The 23,658-nt window shown below is 41.5% G+C and overlaps 1 protein-coding gene across 2 annotated transcripts in view; it reads right to left on the reverse strand.

Moving 5' to 3' along the window:
• Positions 1-23,658, reverse strand: part of ALDH1A2 (aldehyde dehydrogenase 1 family member A2) — a 102,838-nt gene that overhangs the window by 4,714 nt on the left and 74,466 nt on the right. For both annotated transcript variants that reach the window (XM_043920906.1, XM_043920905.1), the window contains exons 9-13: positions 9,338-9,440; positions 6,953-7,137; positions 5,390-5,554; positions 4,550-4,707; positions 4,023-4,097 (exon numbers count right to left, since the gene is read on the reverse strand). In XM_043920906.1, the coding sequence (XP_043776841.1) occupies positions 4,023-4,097; positions 4,550-4,707; positions 5,390-5,554; positions 6,953-7,137; positions 9,338-9,440 (686 nt within the window). The remainder of the gene's footprint in view (positions 1-4,022; positions 4,098-4,549; positions 4,708-5,389; positions 5,555-6,952; positions 7,138-9,337; positions 9,441-23,658) is intronic.

Consider the following 23,658-nt stretch of genomic DNA (forward strand, 5'->3'; position numbering starts at 1 on the left):
GGGCATCACCAGATAGGCATGCTTGGCAAGCCCCTCTCCCAGCCTGCAGGTGACTTTCCCAAGCACCCGCATACTGTACACACACACACACACACAAACACACAGACTCAGGGCATCCAAATAGCGCTTCTTGTCTTCAAAGCCTGTGTCCTTAGTTTTTAAAATGCTGAGGTTCACAGCATTTTTTATAGCTTGGGCTTTATGACCTCTTGTCTCAGGAGAGCTTAATGAGATAGGAAAAGACATGAAGACTGAAATAGATAGAACTAGCTGAATAGGCAGAACTGAGAGAAACTCAGTCAAGTCTCTGACCCTAGGAATTAAAGGCCAACGCACTAGGTGAAAAACCAATTCCAAATATTCATTGGAAGAACTGGTGCTGAAGCTGAAGCTCCAATACTTTGGCCACCTGATGTGAAGAGCCGACTCACTGGAAAAGAGCCTGATGCTGGAAAAAACTGAGGTCAGGAGGAAAAGGGGGTGACACAGGATGAGATGGTTGGATGGCATCACCAATTCAATGGTCATGAGTTTGAGCAAGCTCTGGGAGATAGTGAAGGACAGGGAAACCTGGCATGCTGCAGTCCATGGGGTTGCAAAGAGTTGGAGACAACTTAACGACTGAACAACAACAATCTCCAGGTTACCTGCAGAGGGCAGCCCTCTCCACAGCTCTGTAGGGGAGCGATCAGAGGCTCAGACAGCCCTCAGAAAGTGCTACCTCCCTTCTCTGTGCCTCTTAGTAGCGGGCAAGACGATGCTAGGAACCAAAGTTGCATGGAGCCTGCAGGCCTTGAGAGAAACAATTCTGTCCAGCTGGAAGGTGAAGCAGTGTTTCTGGGACTGTATTAAATAAGAAGGAAGAGTGAAGGACCAGGGCAGGGCAGGTTCTTCTATTTGAAGCATTTCCTACCACTCAGGGTCATTTAAGGAAGAGAAAACATGTTTTGGGGGCAAACAGGGACAAAGACTCATATAATTTAGACAAGACGAAGTGAGTCTCATTAAAAAGCACTGTTTCGTAATTATTTTTTAAGAGAAGGCCAAATCACTCTTTGTGCCCATGAGATGAGTAGAGAGAGAGGCCACTAGTCTGTGTGGTTCTGACACAGCTAAACTGTTCCCTGGACCTTCTTTCTAGGCAAGGGCAATGTTTCCGATAGAAAGTTCTGCACTGGACCAAGCTTGAATCCTGGTAGAAGGCTTGCCCCATGATGAGCGTCCAGGGCTAGCCTGGGATGAGAAACTGCCAACCAGCGGTTACATACGACAAGTCTATTTTATGCCCATGACACACCCTGTTAATGACCTGTAACAGTCTATGTGAGCAGCATTTCCAGAGCTAGTGATGGCCCTGACATTTCAGAGGCTGGGAGAGCACAAACAGAGGGGCAGGAAATGAAACAGGTTGCATGTATCTTGAAAAGCAGGAGCAGAAAATTAAGGCAAGTTAAGAAGAGATGAGTACATGGAGACTTTATAAAAGCTGAAGGAGTATTAATAACAAGAAATACTAATAACAACAAATGGGTTCTGGCTGTAGAGCAACTGGGAGGTCCTGAAGGCCAGGAGCAAAGGTTCAAATGAGAGCAGCTTCTCACTGGTGTCACCACAGACAGAAAGCAGGTTGATGATACTAGCTGAAATTTAGGAAAACTTGTGCCACATTTCTAAAGTAATACATTATTAAGAGAAAAATGGATTGTCTACTTGGCAGTCATTTAGTTGATCAATAATGATGATAGAAGCTCACAGTTTCTGAAGGTTTGTCAGACACCCTGATGGATATTTGGCATACTTGATTCTCACATTTAATCCTCACAGCAACCCTGTGGAGGAAGTACAATAACAATTCCCATTTTATAGATGAGACTGAAGGTTAATGAGATTGAGTAATTTGTCCAAGGTGGCACAGGAATTAAGTAGTAGAGCCAGGGTACATATCTGAGCTGTGATTCTAGAAACTCTGCTCTTAGCCTCAAAGCTAAATCTCAAAGCTAAACTTCATTTCCATGGTTTAATGGCCCAGGAGTAGAAATTCTTAGTTACAGTATGTAAAGATGTGAATCTTTTGGGCTGGTCCTGGGTTCATTCCTCTTCTCCCTAAACACCACACATTTCTCCCATAGTGCCTTTGCTCACCCTTCCCTCACTGCCACCCTGTTTTGCCCACCAACCCTAAAAAATTATTCCTCTCTCTTCATCTACTTAAATGTTCCTCTTCTTTCAAGGCCAATTCAAATCCCTGTAAGAGGTCACATCTAAAGTTGTCCTGGACTTCTCTGGCTCACACCATCTCTATCACCCCTGAATTCCTCTTATCACTTCACAGGCTGTTCTAGAATTCTTTTGATTCTTTAAGTGTTGTGTATTTAATTTATCCAACAAAATTTGAAGTAATTCAATGAGCTGGACCTTTCCCCACAGACCAAGGATCATGATTTGCACAAAGTATATGCTGAATACTTCTTAGAAGATTAATTGTGAACTGAACATTTGTTTTAAAAAATGATATATTCAGTAATGCTGGGAAGAGTGGGCATAGAAGATATTTCCTTTTAAGAGTCACAGGATTTAGAAAACTTGGATCCAGCTCTTTTCAAAATTCAAGTTTTGGGGATGAGGGGATGTATCAGCTCAGGAAGACCCTAGCTACCATTCCTTCTTCAAAGCCATTCTAAAAATCCATCTATATATGAAACTGCAAATACAACCCCTCTAGTTTTCCTCTGCCACAGTCCCATTTTTCACATCCTTAGCATCACAAGAAGGCAGTCCAGCTCTGATCCTGACCCAGAAGAGTCCTTATTAAACCTGATACCCACACTTCCTTGGCCAGACATCACAGAAACTAAACCACCAAAATTTTGGTTCTAAGCTCAGATCTGTTATTTACTGGCTGTGTAACTTGGGCAAGCTACTTAACCACTCCAATCCTTAGTTTCTCATCTGAACCATCTATGAGATAAACATAAATGTATCTATTCCATAGAATTACTGTGAAAAGCAAATGAGGCAAAATCAGACAATGTTAGATAAGAAGGGAGAATAAAGCTACATGCAGAGCAGGCATCTGATTAATACCTATTACTGTTACTGCAAAATTCTCGTAATGGGTCATCTTCCTGTAATCTCTACCAAAACATCCTCTCTACACCAAGAATGCTGCCCTTAAAATCTCTGCTATCTTCTCAGCTCCCACATCTGCCCTCTAAAGACCTTTCAGACTGGGTTTAAAGCAACCTCTCCACTTGCATCTTCACCAAGTCCCTTCCATCCACCCCATGTCCAAGCTCTATAGCCCCAGACTAAAAAGATCCAATGGGCACTGAGCAGGTGACAATGAGTGAACTGGGTATGTGTAAAAATAACAACCACCAATGTTAAGTTCTGTGAACTGCAGAACTCACAGTTGCAACAATTCCACTATGGGAGAATGAAATAAGCAAGAAATTTAGATTTTATGGAAAGCCTCCTCTTTTTGGATGTCAGGTAAAGATTTTTAAATGTTATGAGGAAAAAAAACCAAAACATTTCTCTAGGCCAGATTTGTCCCTGAGTAGGCAGTTGGTGACCTGTTTTAAATACACCAAATTCTGTCTTGTGTCTGGACTGTTCTGTACTTGCTGTGACTTCATGCACAGGAAGTGTTCTTGCTATTCCCTCTGCCTGGAATATCTTCTCCTAAAAAAATTGAGATATTATTCCTTCTGAAACTTCATAGGCAAAATTAATTGGATTTTTTTCTCTGTACTTAACAAGATATTTAACCTACTTCTATAACAGCACCTATTACATGAGATTATTGGTGCCTGAATTTTTCTCCATTCCCCCTTAAGGTAAGGGCATTGTTGTGTTTTAGTTATCCTTGTAATGTGTGCTTTGTTTATAGACATGTGTTTTCAACATAGTGTTTGTTTAATGAATGGATGAGAGTAAGAGAATTCACTGATGTGAGTACATTCAGTGCTGCTATTTTCAACTCTATTTCTCTTTGGGCACCAGCAACTTGGGACACTTACATTTCTCTCCCATTTCCAGACATCTTGAATCCCCCAAAGGGGCTCTGGGCATTTAAGGCATTGTAACAATTGATCCTAAAAGAACAAAACATGTACTGTTAGCATGAGTTCTGTTTACACAGAAATAATCCCACTGGCATGACATTTCTTTTGCAAGTTCTATTTTTAAATTCCTTTTCCCACATGAAAATTTTATAATTTTTTCGTGTTTTTTTAAAAATTGTTATTGGAGGATAATTGCTTTACACTGTTGTATTCGTTTCTGCTGTACAACAAAATGAATCAGCTATATGTATACATATATTCCTCTTTCTTGAGTCTCCCTCCCACACTTTAGATTTTCTGATTTAGCCAATAGGAAGTGTCCCTTCTCAGGATGAAGTCTTTGGTCAGTCTCCCCCATCTTTCCAGAGTTTATGTGCTTATTTCACACAGGCTCTGAAGAATTACAAGGCCCCGCGGCCCCCGCCCCCGCCCCCGCCCCACAGCATGTGTTAGGGCCAGAACGAGACTGACCCTGATCTTACCAAACAGTCCCGGCTTGCATTGCAGAAGACACTGTGAGGGCCTTGTTGATGTCGTTAGTAAAGACAGCTGCTACAAGTCCGAAGTCTGAGTTGTTGGCTCTTTCAATAACTTCATCCATAGTCTTAAACCTCAAAATTTCCTGAACAGGGCCAAAGATCTGCGACAAAACAGATTGACCCAATGTGGATGCTTTGCCATCCTCTCACCTGTTCTCCAACTTTCAGGCAAGTGTATTCTGCCTTCGTCATTTAAGTGATGTTTAAGTTTAGCAGAACATAACTGTAAAATACCCAAACTTTCCCAGAGTAAGATTACATAAGTCTATCCTTAGAGTTTAACACCTCCACTCCCTGGCCCTGCCTGGCATCCCTTGATTTCATTGTATGTTCTAAAGCTGTGTTCTCCACAAGCCTCCAGGCACTGCTCCAGAACTGAGAGCTACTCCTCTGGGTTGCTGGTTGACCTGCAACTGGTCCTCTCCTACAAAAGTGTGATGATGCTTGGGTGCTTTCTCTTTCCTGGTTAACAGCCTAATGACCTACATCGGGGGGAACTTAACTGTTATCAATGTATTACTGAGACTAGTGATTGACTTTTACTTATTTATTTATTATTTATTCTATTGGCCAATAGCAACTACAATCATAAAGTGCCATCACCTGGCCTCCATCTAGCTTGCTTGCCTTTTTGTCTAGCAAGTGGGATGTCCATAGCCATGTTTATTGCTACTGTATGATGTATATAAAGTACAAAGAACTAAACCTCTAATACTGTCTACTAGAAATGCCCTGGAAACAACCCTGGGGAAGACGTGGCTGCTCTTGAGGTCTATGAGCTACCTCCTCCTTGGCAATCCGCATGTCGTCAGTGACATTGGAAAACACTGTGGGCTCAATGAAGAATCCCTTTCGGCCCAGCCCCTTGCCTCCGCACTCAAGCTTGGCACCCTCAGCCACACCGCTCTGGATGAGCTCCAGGATCTTGTTGTACTGTTTCTTGTCAATCTGTGGAAGAAAGCACCTAATGACTCCAAGTGAAATCTCTGAAAATGGAGTAAAATACACTCAAGAAGCTCTCATTTGTGATTTTTTTTTCAGAGTTTCATAACACCTAGTCATATCACATGGAACTGCTGTTAATTAACCATTTTTGACCTACAAAAAGGGAAATTTTGTATGGTTCAACCTAATACATCAAGAAATCCAATAAATGCACTGTTCTGCTGTTACTGACAAATCATAAGTACCAGTTCAAGATTTAAGCAATGTTTCTCAATGACAGAGATATTGGTCGATTGACTACTGACTTTTTACAGAAGTAAAAATTAGCCTTATAGACAAATGAATCGTGTAGCAACTTGTACTGATACTAAACAGATGAAAACAACAGAGGAGCTAACACACAGCCCCTGTACATGGTGCTACACATCAAATCCTATTGGGGTAGTGTTTTTATGGAACTACAGTTACACCATCAGAGGAAAGGATTAAGTTTAAAGAGTGAGAGCTAGTATCCTAGTCTGTAAAATAAGGTCATTCTTGCCTTCCCCCACGAGGCCCCCAAGTTACAGAGTTATTGCTCAATTGCTATTGTAAATAAAATTAAAACCTACACTCACTTAGGTTTGAACTGCTGTTAGAACTTTAGTCTTCTCTCAAATGGCCCCCAAGCTAAGGAGATGATGTCTCTTATCAGGAAAACCCATGCTCTCATGATCCAGATGAGATCTGGTCTACATATTCCTTTAAATATTCTCAGTTCAAAACTAGAATTCATCTGGAAATACACCTAGATGAGTGGGGAGGACCTGCAGAGCTCAGGATTGCAGTCTGCATGGGGTCTGTGGGCCTCCTCCTTCACCACAGTGCATGAGGCATTCAGAGTAAGAGAGAACCACATGGCAGAGGAAAAAGCAGACAGATCTTGTTCCCTACACATTTACAAGCTGCAAGTGGTTTCCCCAGAGTGGGTCAGGTTGGTGGAAAAGAAACCTTGGTAGCCGGTAAAAGGATAAATGGTTTCTGGGAAGGAGAGATACCTGCCCTCCTTGACTGTGGCACCTGTGGGGATGTCTTGAACCCAACAGTTAAGAAGTGGCTTCTAGTTAAGATCCATCTTGCCATGCCTGGATCCTTCTCTAGAGCCAAGAGACTCCAACTTACCCCCAAAGTTGATGATACCCTTAAGGCAGTCCTAATCCCTTAGTTTTTCAGAGATAAAATTTAGAAATGAAAAGAGAAGTATAAGACACAAGCAAGTAATGCCTTAATGGCTATATTTTCAGCCATGAAGACAACTGAGGAGGAAGAGTAAGGAGGATGGTGCTTCGTTGGGTTCTGTTACAGTGTCCTATTTCTGTGCTCACCAGGGATTAAGGACGGACATGTCTATGATTTCTCTACCTGGGGTCCCTGCTCGGTGGTGGGGTCAAAGGGACTCCCCACTATGCGCCTCTTGGCCCGCTCCACACTTCTTCTCACAAATTCTTCATAGATGGACTCCTCCACAAAGATTCGAGATCCTGCAGTGCAGCACTGGCCTTGGTTGAAGAACACACCCTGGTGAGCCTGCTCCACGGCATAGTCCACTACAAGAGGAAACGGCCATGTTCTCAACACCAATCTATGGGACTGCCTCCCTCCCCTCCCCAAAGAACCAGGCATAATGTCATGCTCACTGCAGAGCAGAACTGTGAGCAGCCCAGTGGAAAGCACTGGACTGAGAACACAGCTTTTCTCTAGTTCTAACCAGACCCTGACACTATTGGCTATGTTAAGCTTGGCAATCTACTCTTGGAATCCCTTTTTTCTTCTATAGAAAAGAGGAATCAGACCACATTATCTATAAAAGGAGTCTCAAACCCCAATAATCCAAGACGCTGGGCAGATAATGCAATGGTAGTAAAGCAGTGTGACAGAGACTCAGAACCCTTATGCATAGACATAGCCCAGGGTTGCCAGATTCCAAGTTTTAAGAAAAAACAGAAATCAATATTTTGTGTAATGTTTAGAAATAAACATAGCCATGAAGTTCTTAGGTGGTGCTAGTATTAGAAAACCCACCTGCCAGCGGTGGGTTGGCATGGGTTCACTCCCTGGGTCAGGAAGATCCCCTGGAGGAGGTCATGGCAACCCACTCCAGTATTCCTGCCTGGAGAATCCCATGGACAGAGGAGCCTTGTGGGCTATGGTCCACAGGGTTGCAAAGAGTCAGACACGACTAAAGCGACTTAGCACACACAGCACAAACATAGCCATACCCTGCATGTGGCCTACGGACTGCCAACGTGCAATCCCTAATCTGTAAGACCTTGCAGTTATGCTTTTAATTAGTGTTTTGGTGAATTAAACTGTAACAGCAACAATAGTCTTTGAAGACACTAAAGTTCCTCTATATTTACATGGAACTCTATAATAGCATGTGGTAACTCATTTTCATCTCTTGTATCTTATACTTGAAAACAGTATTAATAAACCTGGTGTCTGTGTGCTTAGTCATATCTGACTCTGTGACTCTATGGACTGTAGCCCGCCAGGCTTCTCTGTCCTTGGGATTTCCCAGGCAAGAATACTGGAGTGGGTTGCCATGCCCTCCTCAAGGGATCTTCCCAACCCAGGGATCGAACCTGCATCTCCTGCGGCTCCTCCACTGCAGGCAGACTCTTTACCACTGAGTCACAAGGGAAGCAGTGTTTGCTAGTTGCTAAATGACTGACTCAGTGAATCAATCAATGTACTGTCAGTGGAGTGCCTACATTTTAATAGGAATTTAGTTATAGAATTCTGATCCCTTTGACAACTAGTATAAAGCTGAATTCTTTGCAAATTCCAAGCTAGGGCTGAAATTCAGGCAATCTTCTTTCTGTTTTCTGACATCTCTAATAGTGAAATTGAGGGAGCAGGGCTGCCTGGCAGGATGCGAAGAAGAAAAAGGATGCTTGAAAGAAGTTTTGTAATTTTATTCCCTGGGAAGTTTTCCCAAACACAAGGACCACTCCCATGCAGAGTGGACTAGAGAGCAGCCTATCAGGAGACATGGGGTTTCCTAGATTGTAGCTCCAAGCCTCTGTATAGTCTTACTGCCAAGGTGTGATCATCTCCAATTTAGGTCTATTCATACAGAACTGTGGAGAAGGGAGTGGTAACCCACTCCAGTATTGTTGCCTGGAGAATCCCATGGACAGAGGAGGCTGGCGGGCTACAGTCCATGGGGTCCCAAAGAGTCGGACATGACTAAGGGATTAACACAACACACATACAGAAGTGACCACAGTGTGTCATCAACCTCACTGAAAGCCACGGGAGAAACAGAAAGGGGAGTGGACAGCTAAACAGAGAAGAGGGTGTGGGTTTGGGACAACGTTGGCAGGGCTGGTGAACTAAAAAATTTTAATGATCTACAAATCTACCAGGCATACATGAGACGTTTCAGATTTCTTGAATCTAGGCGGAGGCTACATTTCCAGTGTTGAGAGGCTTAAACCACACTGTTCTTTCCACTATGCAACAGTGGCCAAGCCTTCACCTCTTCTACTATATTCTACAACATCACAGAATCAAAATGGCTTTATGATGTCTAGAAAACAAACTCTATCTGATTATAAGTGGTCTTTCCCAGAAGTGGAGAGAGGTTTTTCTCCTTAGAATGAAGGGTCTAGACTTTTCTCCTTGAATGCCACTTAGCTTCAAAGACCTTTCTCTGCATGTTCTGTCTAAAGTGGAGATAACAAAAGTGAGCACCACAGGGCAGTGTGCCAGGACAAGGTAGCACATATGTGGTGGACTTACAGTCAGCATCTGCAAAAATAATGTTGGGACTTTTCCCTCCAAGTTCCAGGGTTACTCGCTTCAAATTGCTTCTTCCAGCTGCTTCTTGGATAAGCTTTCCAACCTGAAAGAAAGGCAATGGAGAGAGGTTTTGCACATCTTGCAGTTGAGACCATAAAGTGGCCAGAGGCAGCTATATGCAACAGTGGGACAGGGTAGTAGTGGACCCTGCAGGGCAAAGCACCCGCTGGATACACAGGATTGGCTCCTGTGGTCACCTTGTGTAGACAAGATATGTAATTTGGGATTGTTTCATGTCTGTGCTGAAGGGAGCTGGAAGACAGCTTTAGTTTCATGATGGAAGGAGCAAGGAAAAGAGGGTTAAACCTGATTCTTAATCACTGAACGATTTCTTTAAAGACAACTGGCAAGCAATATGTAACTAGAGATTTTCCACCACTGCACTGTGGCTTTTAGCTTTGGACTCTGGCCTCTAGAAAAAAGCCAACTGGCTCCACTTGAAAGACTTTTATGAGTATAAAACAAATTCTTCATGTATCTCCAAAAATGCCAGGTATGACTTTAATCACATGGTCCAAATATATATATATATATATATATGTATGTATGTATGTATGTATATACATATATATATATTGATGTCATACCTCTGCTTATGCCTAGGGCTATAGTGAAAGGATTCCAGAAAGCTGAGAACCTGTCTTTATTTGTGTAATGCCCATTAATCTAGAATCCAAGCAAGCAAGAGGTGAGTTTGAAGAAAGCATTTCCCATTGTGTAGACTCACACTGTTAACAACATTGAAAGTATCAAGATAGAAGCATGGATGCAGCACCTAGGGCCCCCATTCAAGAAAGAATGCATTGCCTCAGTGACTAGGAATGCTGTCAGCTCATTCTGAAAAGAGCTTCCTCGCCGGAGGGGACACCGTCCCCTGGGGTCCCACGCCCACTGCCTGTCGGTGGCAGTGGTACCACCATTAGACAGCTCTGCTTCACCACACCTACGTGCTTGGCTGAGACGGTCAGGCCTACACTGCAGCTCCACCTCCCGTTTCCACGGCCCTTCAGCTGGGATGCCCAATAGCATATAACCTGCATGGCAAACTCTACCTCGGCAACTCCTCCCAGGGCACCTGGTCTGCGACAGGTGCTGCTCTACTAAAGGACAGAGGTCACTCCGTGGAAAGCACTGAGCTACCACATAGCTCTTATAGTCAGTGTGCCCTTGCTGAGATGAAAACAGTTACTCATGCCTACAATCCTACTGAAAATAACGTATTTTAAAAGTCTAGGGGAAGAGAAATACTAAATATATGTTGGACTCCTCTAGTCTCTGATTGAGACCCTGACTGATAACTCCTCAAGCACTGTAGAGCAGTTAAAAGGCCCTGGAGCCTGGATTTTTTTAAACTGATTATAACATTTAACAACTGTTTGAGCTTGGGATTTAAAAAAATCTTTTCTGAGCCTCCATTCCCTCCCCCATAAATGGAGCCATTCCCTCCTCTGTAAACACTACTTGCATCAGAACTTCAGGGCAAATAGAAGGGGAAAAAAATGGAAACAGTGACAGATTTTATTTTGTTGGGCTCCAAAATCACTGCAGATGGTGATTGCAGCCATGAATTTAAAACATACTTGCTCCTTGGAAGAAAAGCTATGACAAACCTAGAAAGCATATTAAATAGAGCAGAGACATCATCACTTTGCCAACAAAGGTCCATAGAGTCAAGCTATGGTTTTTCTAGTAGTCATGTATGAATGTGAGAGCTGGACCATGAAGAAGGCTGAACACCGAAGAATTGATGCTCTCAAATTGTGGTGCTGGAAAAGACTCTTGACAGTCCCTTGGATGGCAAGGAAATCAAACCAGTCAATCCTAAAGAAAATCAACCCTGAATATCATTGGAAGGGCTGATGCTGAAGCTGAAGATTCAATACTTTGCCCACCTGATGTGAAAAGCTGACTCACTGGAAAAAACCTTGATGCTGGGAAAGACTGAAGGCAGGAGAAGGGGACGACAGAGGATGAGATGGTTGGATGGCATCACCGACTCAATGGACATGAATGAGTCTGAGCAAACTATGCGAGATAGTGAAGGACAGGGAAGCCTGGGTGTGGGCACGAAGAGTTGGACATTACTTAGCAACTGAATAACAACAACATCCGAACTTACTTGTCCTGAGGATGCAGTGATCTAAGATCAATGGCCCTCAGAATCCAGGCTGGCACACAGTAAGTGCCCATATGAGTTACCCACATCCAGGTGCGAGAGGTCAGCCCCCACCTCGCCCCAGAAGAGAAACAGGAATGGTCTGTAAGGGTTGGGGCCTTCCAAAGCCGGTCTCCTCCCAGGGCTCCCAACTATGTATGCATATCAATTACCTTGGGAAAACACCAAGGAAACTCTCTTACATGCCACCAATCTCCAATACTGCTCATTAGCTGGATCAAATGCTTTTTATATTTTTATTGTTACTCTACCTCCTGGCAAGAATAATTTAGAAAATATACTCCCATTCTGAGGAAATCTAACCTTCGTAAAATAGGTAAAATTAAGAGTCCCTCAGATGCAGAACACTATTGCTCATTGAAGGTGTAAGAAACACTAACATCTGATCCTAAGGATTAATGCGCGGACTAGTCCATGGCCAGAATGCCCTTACCCACTTGCCTGCGTGTCTCTCTTCTACTTCCCAGGAATATGGGCTAACAAAGCCCTCATTCTCAAGCAAATGTGCTACTTCTCTTGCATGAGGGAAGTATGGGTACACAATAGAAAGGAGGATTTGGGCCTCTATGCTGGTCAGAGAACAGCAGGTGGGTGAGATTAGGACTGAAGCCTGAGAGTCCAGTAGAAGCTAACCCACACGAGGGCGATAGGGCTTGGCTCTCTCTCCCCTGAGGAATCAATATTAACTGATGGGGATTCATTTCAAAGTCCAGGAAGATAAAGAGAGAAGAGCTTTCTCAAGACAATTACTATCACTAGAAGTCATAAACATTATTATTAATTATATTCAAAAACTAGCATTTACTGAGTGGGTTTATATGAGACATTTACATGTATTCATTCATTTAGGCCTCTAAAACCCCCTACAAGGTAGGTATTATCTCATTTTAAAGAACAATAAGCTCAAGTTAGAAATCAATGGCTGTTACTAGGTTACCTAGATGGTTGCTGCAGAGCCTGCTGGGCTCTGTGCAGGCTGACTTCAGGGTCCAAGTGTGGACCACTTCCTTTCCTTCCCTTAACCTCCTTCCAGCACTCTGCCTTCCTTTACATATTTGCTGAGCACCTAACACATGCCACATACCATCAAAACCTTGTCCTTGAACTTAGAAGACAGGAGGAATATCACTTTTTACAGACACAAATAATGATCACAGTTCATCAGCTACAAAACTTATATTCTGCCTTCAGACTGACTTTTGAAAACCAAGCAAAAGGAAGCAGAAACCATGGCTTTTACACACAGGAAGACGCTGAATAAATGTTTGGCACTGGTGAAGAGAGTGCCGGCCTGCTGGCATGACATTTCTGTTAGCTCTGTTCCCTGACATTCATCAAAGTGCTCTATGGCTTGGTATCTGTTGCACTAAGAATGCTGTCCAATGATTAGTATTTTCATGGCTACAGTAACTATACAAAAATCTTGCACAGTCAATGGTCATCAAAGAAGAATACCTAAGAATAATTTTTCCTGTGTCAATGCTTTGCCAACCTTTCCTTAGAAACCAAATTTGTACTAAACAAAGCAAGGCAAATCTCAGATGAATAATGCTTTTCCTTTTCATCTTTGGAAGAAGGTCAAGTTGCAGACCAGCCTCAAGAAAGAACTGGATGTGTTACCTACGCTACAGGAGAACCACGGCCATCTAGAGTGGCTCATGACAGAACACTCTGAAAAATCCCAGTTTCTCATCAATCCCCTTCATTCAACATGTACTCCTGGTTCTCCTACTATGTGTCAAGCACAATGCTAGGTACTGCTCCTATCCACAAGGAACTCACAGCTAAGAGGATTCCCATGTAAACCTAACAGGTGTTCAATAAGTACAGAAAAATATGGGTCTGATTTAATATTAGATCTGAACAGTGGAATTATGATTGTGCAGCATTTTGTTATAATCCAGGGTCAGGCTCCTTTGAACCTCATCCAGAGAAGTGGGCTAGGATGAAACCTTCATTAATTACAGGATTGGGTATCATAAACGTTCCCATTTTACTCTGTTTCCAGGTCAGACTGTCTTTGGAGAATACATTACTACTCAGGAATTCTCCCCACAAATGGAATGAAATTAAGTGACCCTGAAGGGAGGCACTCCTCACTACGCTCAGCGGGAAAGAGACAACAGGAAGAATATGTGACTCCAAAGCAGGGAATTCTATCAGGAAAGAGTAATGTTTAAAAATAAAGAGTTCACGTGAGAACTGACTCTTACAAAATATGATACATCCTGTGCAAACCAACCTAAAATATTACTTGTCTGAATCCCATGCAAAGGTTTCTGAAGTTAAAATCTCTGGGGTAGGAAAGTCCAGGAAGAAGTGAAGTACAGACATCAAATGAAGTACAGACCTGGGATTAAGTAGCTCATGTTAGAAAAGTTCTGTGGGGATATTTATGTGCCACGCCAGTCATGTTTATACACGAACAGAAGGGAGGAACATATGATGAGCTAAATGAGGCTGCCAGGATGGACAGGCCTTCTGAGTGGTTCAAGCCAAGGCAACGGGGTGGACTTTGTAAAACTAAACCCTATTCTGATAAATAGCCAATCTGTGAGGTAAAACAGAGAAATAAACAGTTTGAGAAACTAAATCCTGTATGTGAATATGGATTAAATAGAATAAAGGCACAGAGACCAGATTTTGACAAAATTTATCATTATCTTTTTTTTTTTCAAATAAGATTTTCCAATATACTTACTATACATCCTGTCCTATTTTCTGACAACCTAGCTAATTATAACCTTGACCAGGTTAATACACTACAATTTGGCCCACAGGAGTGAGAAGACCTATTTACTACAAGCTCTGGCTTGGTTTCTAACTAACCTTTGATTCGGGAAAGTCACTTCACCTCCTTGGGCCTCAGCTTCTTCATCTGACGAATGAACACACCCGCCAGGCAGTTAACCTGGCCCTTAGTGCCCCAGTAGCAGGCTTCCCCAGTGGCTCAGCAGTAAAGAATCTGCCTGCAATGCAGGAGACCCAGGTTCAATCCCTGCGTTGGGAAGATCACCTTGCAGGAGGGCATGGCAACCCACTCCAGTATTCTTGCTGGGAAAATCCCATGGACAGAGGAGCCTGGTGGGTTACAGTCCATGGGGTCCCAAAGAGTTGGACACCATTGAGCAACTGAACACATATACACATACACAGACCCAGTAAGTTGTAAGAGTTAAAAAAAGACTTAGGGGCCCTGTTCATTCTGAGGGTCTCTCTACAATTCTTTCTGGATTCTTCTTGTCTTTGAGCAGAACTCAACTTTCATAGAGGCGTCACAGATGCACCGAATGGGAAATAAGCCTGATCTTTCTCAGTTTCCCACAAAAAGTTCATTATGAAAGAGTAAGTGATCTTGTTCTATCATGCGGCGTCTTAACTTGGTGCTCCCTGCAGAGTCTCTCAGCTGTATCTGTGTCCCCTGAACAGGCAAGGGCGGGGACCTGGGGCTCGCCCACACATAATGGAACTGGGCTAACTCTCAGCTGGAATGTTGGCACAAGTCAACACTGACTCCCATCCTCATTTCGAACAGTCTTCAAGATTGATATCAGGAGTATCCCTGGAAGAGTCACAGTGTACCAGAACCATGCTCATGGCAATGTAGTAGGGTAGGAAATGCAATTTGGAGCTTTGCATGGAAAATAATTTGTTATACAAGACAAAAAAGACTATGAAAGGCTTCCCGTGCCCTCTTTATTTAAGGTTGTTGCTTCCTGAACAGATCTAAAGTCTGGTAAAATTTTTCTTTTTATTCATTAGTTAATCACCCATATTTCTAGGATGGGTTTCTTTTCAGAGATACTTCTTTTTCTTGAATAGCTAAGTACATATGTTGCAGTGAATTCCTTCTAGAGATATGCCACCTTTTTTAAGAAATGGAAAAATCTCTAGTAGAGACCTCAATAAACAAGTTGAAGATGAATGATTTTTATAATATATTTCATTTATTAAACCCCAAACAAACTGACTCTCTGGTTCTTCCCACCTCTCCTTTCTTGATGTTCATTGTGCTCTAGGTTCTGTCAGGATACAAAGAGAAATGCCCCAAATAGGTGTGTACTGTGGTGTTAGTTGCTAAGTTGTGTCTGACTCTTTTGCGACCCCATGGACTGTAACCCATGAGGCTCCTCTGTGCATGGGATTCTCCAGGCAGGAATACTGGAGTGGGTTGCCATGCCCTCCTCTAGGGGATCTTCCCAACCCAGGGACTGAACCCATGTCTCTTATGTCTCCTGCACTGGCAGGTGGGTTCTTTACCACTAGCGCCACCAATATGTGTAATTGGACATTTCTTGTCTCTTGGAAATATCCAGAAATAACAGACCAAATCAATCAGTTTGGATCTGCACCAGAAAGTAACAGGACCAAGGCATTAAAGAAGCTCCTTTAGTTAAAACAATAAAAGCAATTTCAAAACTTTGTGAAATTCAGACTGTAAAGACCAGTGCAGCCACTGGCACAAGCCCCTCTCCCCACCACCGCGCTCACCACACGCTGCTCACTCTGGCACATTACCCCCTCGCCCCTCCTGGGCTGTGACTGTGCCTCTGTCGGCCTCTCCTCTGCCTGAAACGCCTCTCCTCTCCTCTCCTCGCTTACTCAGTTTTCTGGCCCGACCTTTGCTGCCTCCTCTGAGAAGCTAGCTTTCTGGATCTGCCCTCACCACAGGGTTTGGTTTTCCCACTTTTCTGACCCCACATAACTCTCATACTCTTCTTGTTTAACTGTTGTCTTTCCTACCAGACTGACAGTAAGCAGAGAGACCCCTGTGCGTGTGCACATGCACGCACGCGTGAGCACACACAGACATTTTCAACAACATCTGATGAGTCAATGGGCCAGACATCACAGTTGGTCTTCAAGTCTCTGGAAATTGAAGAACATGAAGTCTTTAAGGAAATGGAAGTGCGAGACTGGCAGACAGGATGCCTGTGTCCAAGGCTCTGCTTTGCCACCACAGCCACCACTGTCCTTATCTTTGGCTGAAATTTCCACATCTTTAATGAAGGGAATGGCTTTGTGGTTCTAACACTGAATGCACATCTATTTTCCTGGAGCTCTTAAAAACTTTTTCTTTGTCTGGGCTCTACTCCAGAGATTCTGATCATGGTGTCTGCAGTGGAGCCTACAGGCATGGGTATTTTTAATGTGCTGCTAAGGTTAAAAACCATGGGATTAAAGAATCTTTAAGGGCACCTCTCTCATACTGTCTCTAATCTTCCCCTGTTGGTTCTGTTTTTCAGTTGTTGAACATTCTCATTTATTGAGCACTTACTCTGAACTGCTTGTTCTTATAAACATCATTTAACCCTCATGCTGATCCTGTGAGGCAAGAATTATTACCCCATTTTAGGTTTGAAAGAAAAATAACATGCCTCAGGTCAAGCAATCCTGAGTTGCTGACAGGCACCCACTGAGCGGCAGGGCCAGTATGGCTGCTCTTCTCCACACATTCTCCTGGGGTTAGATACCTTCTGCTCTGAGCAGAGCCTCTCCACAACTAACAGGCATTCTAGAGTGACTGCCTTGAACATTCAGCCTCCTTCTGTTACTAAGACTCTCCTTTTTTATTTCAAATAAATTTTAAAAATTAAGACTTTGATTTTGGGGAGGTCTCCTTTGATAGGAAGAAGCCTAGAATCCTCAAGTCAAAGGTACCACATGTCCCACGAACCAGGAGATCTAAAGGGATGGGCTTCTTAGGATCGGTTCATACTCAGCCTGAGCTCTTGAGGTGAGAGACCTACTGTGGAATGAATCACGGCATCTCAGGGTGGCAGGCAGAGGCTACAGCACACTCTTTCTTATTCTTCAGTAATCAAATTTTTCGTTAAGTGTTAAACAAGACAGGTAATAACTTAAAATCTGTACATCCAAAAGTTTTGACAAAACAAACTGGTATTTTTGATTCAAACGCTGGAGAGTTTACTAAGGACTCATACAACCTTAGAAAGATGCTTAAAAGCTGTTTTTAAAAAATAACTAAAACTCTGGCAGGCCACTTCCTTCCACCTACAAAGAGGGGTGATGTTACCCAGAGGGGAGAGCTGACCCTATTCATTACTCAAGCAGCAGAGAGGGTGTCCGTACCATGTACGATGACATTCATCTCACTTAGGAAATGAAAGGAGAACCCCGGCTGCGTAAATTAGAATCAGTGATAATACAGCTGTTAACTATAAACATTTGTTTGGCACGAATCAATCTGGACTCTCCTGTAGTCTGCTTTGATGGTCTCTGTTATCTTGTTGACTAATGATGAAATCATAGTTTGTTAACCTAATTGAATGAAGAAAACATCATACTAAGCAAAACGCAAACTGTTTTCCTATACTTTACTGAGGTTGTTTATTGCCTCTGTGTTTATAAGAGCCCTTTCATAGTCACATATTAAATATTTACATTCGTTGCTTAAGTATTTAGCTGCATAAGGAGAAATTAATCCTATCTTTGAGTAACTTGTTTTCTTTTTAAAGGCCTTTTTCTAAAGTAAAACGGAAAGCAGCCACCTCAAATAAGCTTCTTATTGCTGACTGTTCCAGACGTTTTTTGATATTAGGAAAATCATTAGTGGAGCCACGTTCAAATCCATATTTAAGTGACATGTACCCTCTGGAAGAATCTATACAATTTCTCAAGCAGCCTACAAAATTAAGAGAGGATAGGTAAATAAAGAAGTAAAAAACTACAAGCTGTAAAGGGGTTTGGGATTATGTAATTGTTAGACTTGTCTGTGAAAGTTCTCCACTTGCCACCTTAATATAATTATAAGCTGGCTTTCATATTCTAGTCAAATACTCTGGTCTTCTATTGGGCTTCCGTTGGTGGCTCACGGGTAGAGAACCCACCTACCAGTGCAAGAGATGTGGGTTTGATCCCTGGGTTGGGAAGATCCCCTAGTCCAGTATTCTTGCCTGGGAAAGCCCATGGACAGAGGAGCCTGGTGGGCTACAGTCCATGGGGTCACAAAAGAGTGGGGCATGACTTAGCGAGTAAACAACTTGGTCTTCTATTACCTATCAATTATATCATCCCAGAGAAGAAACTGGGAGATACTCCAGATGCACAGGGTTGGTTTCCCTCCTAGTGAATACAAACCCCTCCAGAGAAGTATCAATAGACACCACCAGAAAACTTTGGGGGAAACTAGTTAATGCACACTGCTATAAGCTATCTCACTACATGAATGTTCCAAAGAGCAAAATGGTTCATGGGGCCACCTTGCATCTTATTCTCTTCTCCAAACTCTCTATTCCCTCTCAGCTCCCCCTTTGGATATTTGCACTGATGAAGATAACATATTTAGTTTTTAATGTTCTTCCTGTGAAGATAATGTTTCTTGTGTTATACAAAGCAACAGTGAGATAGCACTGTACCCCTATTAGAAAGGCTAAAATTATAAAGACTGATTGTACCAAGTGCTAGTGAGGATGTGAAGGAGCTAGAAGTCTTATACATTGCTGGTAAGATGATGCACCCACCTTGAAAAAAAATTTAGCAGTTTCTGAATCTAATATGATTCAGCCATTCCATTGCTAGACATCTGCTCAAGAGAAAAAAAAAGAATCAACCAATCTACACACACACACACACACACGAGTTGGCACAGAAAATGTTCATAGGAGCTTTAATCTGTAATAGCTTCCAAATGAAAACAACCTAAATGTCCTAAATGTCCAACAGGCAAATTATGATGTATCCATAAAATTGAATATTACTCAGTAATAAAAAGGATTTTTAATATATATATATGCAAAAATGTGCATGGATCTCAAAATAATTGTGTTGATTACAAATGGACAACATATACTGTATGTTTTTACTCATATAAAATTCTAGAAAATGCAAATGACCTATAGTGGCAAAAAGCAGATCAGTGCCTGGGAATGGGAATGGAGGGGAGGGGAAAGAACGGCGAGAGGTTACAAATGGGCAGTAGAAAATGCCTGAGGGTGATGAAAAAAGAAAAAAAAAAGTCTGAGGGTGATGGATGTGTGCACCATGTGAGCTGTGGTGATGGGTTCACAGGTGGATACATACGTCAAAACTACCAAACTGTACATTTTACATATGTGAAATTCATTGTATGTCAATTATACCTCAATAAAGCTGATAATAAAGATATATTAAGCAGTAAAAATGTTATTTTATTAGAGTAATTATGCCATACATCTTTTCATTGTCCTCTGTGAACTGTTGGTAGGGAAATGATACTGAACACATATGACCATTTCAAATGTGATTTAGTGGTGTTAATTAAAGTCAAATGCATTAGAATGAATTAAATTTTAAAATAATTAAAGCCTGAAAGGGAAAAAGAACAAGTGAAGAGGAAAAAAATACATAAACTTAAAGAAAAGCAAAAGGTGGTGAAAATAAAGAACAGATTAAAGGCTAATAAAAGAAATTACTAGAAGTAAAAGGGTGACAATTTTTGAGATTATGAATCTAAATAAGAATGAAGCATCATACTCATTATGTAAGTGGACCAGTTCTCATTTAGCTGCACGGATGACAGAGCAGAATCACTGAGCTGGGAACTCACTGAGTAGATGACGGAAGGGCGGTCATTTCTGTCAGGAAAAAGGCATGTGCACTGTCACAGCTGAACTGTGAAAGGCAAATCACATCTGAAGATTTGCAAGCAGTCTGGTGAGGCTAGAGAACATGGGAAGGTGCAGGGTTCAGGTCATGAATCAACCTGTTACCTGAAGCAGATTAAATATCCAGGTAGACATGTCCACTCCAGAGCTACAAATAGAAGTCTGGAGCTCAAAAGAGAGGTTCATAACTATAAGTGACTTATTTCAGGGAAATATTCCACATGAAATACGGCACCGACTGACTGACTTGGTTACTTTCACATTGGTAAATAAAAAACTTAATGAACCAATTAGGTTGCTATGGTAGAAAATCTTTTATACTGATGATCTTACAGGGAAGGAAGAGAGTTGGAGTGGGAAATGGTGGTGAATTTCCATGTTCAGAAACCAAAAATTATGACTGAAATAAACCTTGGACCTTCTGTTAGGAATATTGATTTTCTGCAGATAAGGGCTAAATCAACAAAAATTTCTCAAGAAGAAAATCTGACCCGCTAAGCCTATAGGGTAAAGTTTTCTATGAACCCATCAGTTGATTTCTCTGGGCTCCCGTGAGCAACACAAAATTCCTCTTTCATCCAATAAGCGATTGCAGTCTCTCGCATGTTCCAGGCCCTGGTAAAAATTCCCTTAATTCACTCCTTATCTTACAAATGAAGGAATTCTTGGGTTCACCTGGCGTACAGAGCACTGAACTGACTCTTGGTAAAATCACCTGAATTCTCCCTGAACTTAATCCTCCCCATCTCTAGTTCTCCTGTGCTCTGGGCATGTTTCCCCAGAGGATTTCATACGGTTAGCACAGCTCCAATGCCATCATACAGGATCATTTCACCCCAGGATCATTATGGGCACCTCTTCGTAGGTTGCTTCAAAATATGTGTAAATTAGTGATTCTTGAATGTTAATAAACTTAAGGATTACTAGGAAAGCTTATTAAAATAAGAATTCCTGGACCCACTTGAAAGTTTCTAATTTAGAAGATCTTGGGTGGTGCTCAAGAATCTGAATTTAAACAAATCACTCCTCTCTCCCCCAGAGCTCACCTCCCCATTACTATAGGGAAGGTGGTGATACTACTGAAAAACAATCGTAACTACATGACAGCGAACAACAATGGTAATTACATTATAGTTTGCTACAAAGAAATGTCTCCCTACACCAGAACCTAATTCTGGCAAACTTTGGTTGTAGGACTGGCCCCTGATCTAGGCCAAAGTAAAATCGTGAGTTCCTTAATAGGTACCAAGTGTCCTCTGACAACACTACTCTCTAAATGGAGTACACTATTCCATTTAAAAAAATAAAAGAAGAATTCATAATCAGTTTATTTAAGCAAGCACCCAGGCACTCTTCCAAAAAAGTGAACTAGAACAGCAAAACAAACAAAATAAACATTTATTAGAAGAAAAAAATATTTGTAAAATATTCATAAAAGTCATAAAACAAACAAAAGGAAAGTAAAATTTCTAGAGGAAAGCAGAGATTAGTTTTTGACAGACATTCTCTGCAAATAGATTCAACTAGAATCAATCAGATTCAACTAGTATTCACTGAATTCTCACAATGTGCCAACAACTGGACTGGAACTTTCAAATACTCTAGCTCCATTAATCCACAAATAAACATGTAAGGAGTTCTTCCTAACCCGTCTTAACAGATGAAGAAATGAGAGATGGGAAAGATCAAATAATATGCTAAAGAGAGCCGGGATTTGATCCAAGGTAGGCTGAATCCAGCCCCCTTCTCTATTACACATTTTCCCAAGACTATATTATTATATAAATTTCATTTAAAAATAAATATAAAACAATAACAGCTAATATTTATTGACACTTTACTAAGAGCCAGGCCCTGTGTTAAAAACTTTAGATATACTAGCTTACTTCAGCCTTAAAATTGATGAATTAGGTACAATCATCCTTTATCTACAGACATGCATCTGAGCATGGGAAAGATTAAATATTAACAGGTACTGTGAACAAATGCACACCACTATTAGGGAGGCTTAAATTATGTCTAGTTTTCTAATATAGACCTGATATTTAATCTTGATTGCTTTTAGCATGATTTGAAGACTGTGTTTGGCATATCTTACTGAAAAAAATACCTTCCTCTAGTTTTTTAAGAGGTGGAATGATGCAGCATTCTTTCCAGTTTTCATTTCAGCAAAGCCATGAAGAGTACTTTATTTTTTTTTAAGAGATTCTAAATAAATTTTGTACAGAATTGAGTGGTTCATAATAACATAGCTACAAAGTAAAAGATATTAAACCCTAAGCTATTAGTGGCGTTTTGAAGAGAGAAAGTGTTCATCACCTTCTAGCTGTGGGATTAAGCTTTTATTTCTCAAATTTAATCTTTCCTCTTTCGTGTACCTAACAAATACTTATAATGGTTGCTGACTGCACATCAGATGCTACTTGGGGTAGTGAGAATAATGACTAAAGGACAGACTTCAGTGAAAAATAATGCAGCATCCCCCCCCAAAATCTATGTATATCACCAGAAACTGTAATCTTCAAAAATTAAAGCTTAAAAAAATCAATACTAAACTAATAATCAGATTATCTTACCCCAAAAGATTAGACATCAGTCATTTATAGGATTATAATCCTTTAAGAATATCCTACACCAAAGAAACCAAGGACTTCTAAATCCAAACATCATTAAGGTTGTATTCTTATGACTTTGGCTGTATAAACAGAAGTATATAAATTTGTAACCTCATTGAGTGTAATATATCAGATTTGAGACAATGATAAATTATGAAAATTTGCCTGAAACCTACCTAACCAAAGGCAATTTAGAATATCCATGGCGATTAGGGAAACCTTTGAAATCCTCGAACTTAAGTAACTCTAAAATTTTTCCAAACTGAATGAAACACATATTTCAATTGGTAGTTTGAGATTTCCATTGACAGGAACCTAAAACTGCCTTTCTGCAAAGTAAGATTTTAAAGTTAAGATGCAAAGAAAGATAAAATAGGAGGCGTGGCTAAGATGGTGGAGTGGGAAGACAGTGAACTCACCTCCTCTCTCAGGCACACCAAAATTACAACTATTTAAAGAGTAATTATTGGTAAGAATGGCTGGAAGACTAGCAGAAAATATCTTCTGCAACTGCATATATAAAGAAGGAACCATAATGAGATGGATTAGAGAGGCTGAGATGCAATATAATCAAGACCCATACTCCTAGACAGGTGACCTGCAAGCAGGAGAATAAGGACAATTGTGGAGATGCTCCCCAAGGAGCCGGGGTCTGAGCTCCACACCATGCTTCCCAGCCTGGGGACTCTGTACCAGGAAGAAAAGCCCCCATAACATTTAGCTTTGAAGGCCAGTGGGGCTTACTTTGAGAAGACCCAAAGAGCTGTGGGAAATAGAGGCTCCATTCTTAAAAGGCACACACAGAACATGTTCTGAGACCCAAGGCAGGAGTAGTAATTTGAAAGAAGCCTGGGTCATACCCAC

The sequence above is a fragment of the Cervus elaphus genome, chromosome 12 (assembly GCF_910594005.1).
Source record: "Cervus elaphus chromosome 12, mCerEla1.1, whole genome shotgun sequence".
Classification (NCBI taxonomy): Eukaryota; Metazoa; Chordata; class Mammalia; order Artiodactyla; family Cervidae; genus Cervus; species Cervus elaphus.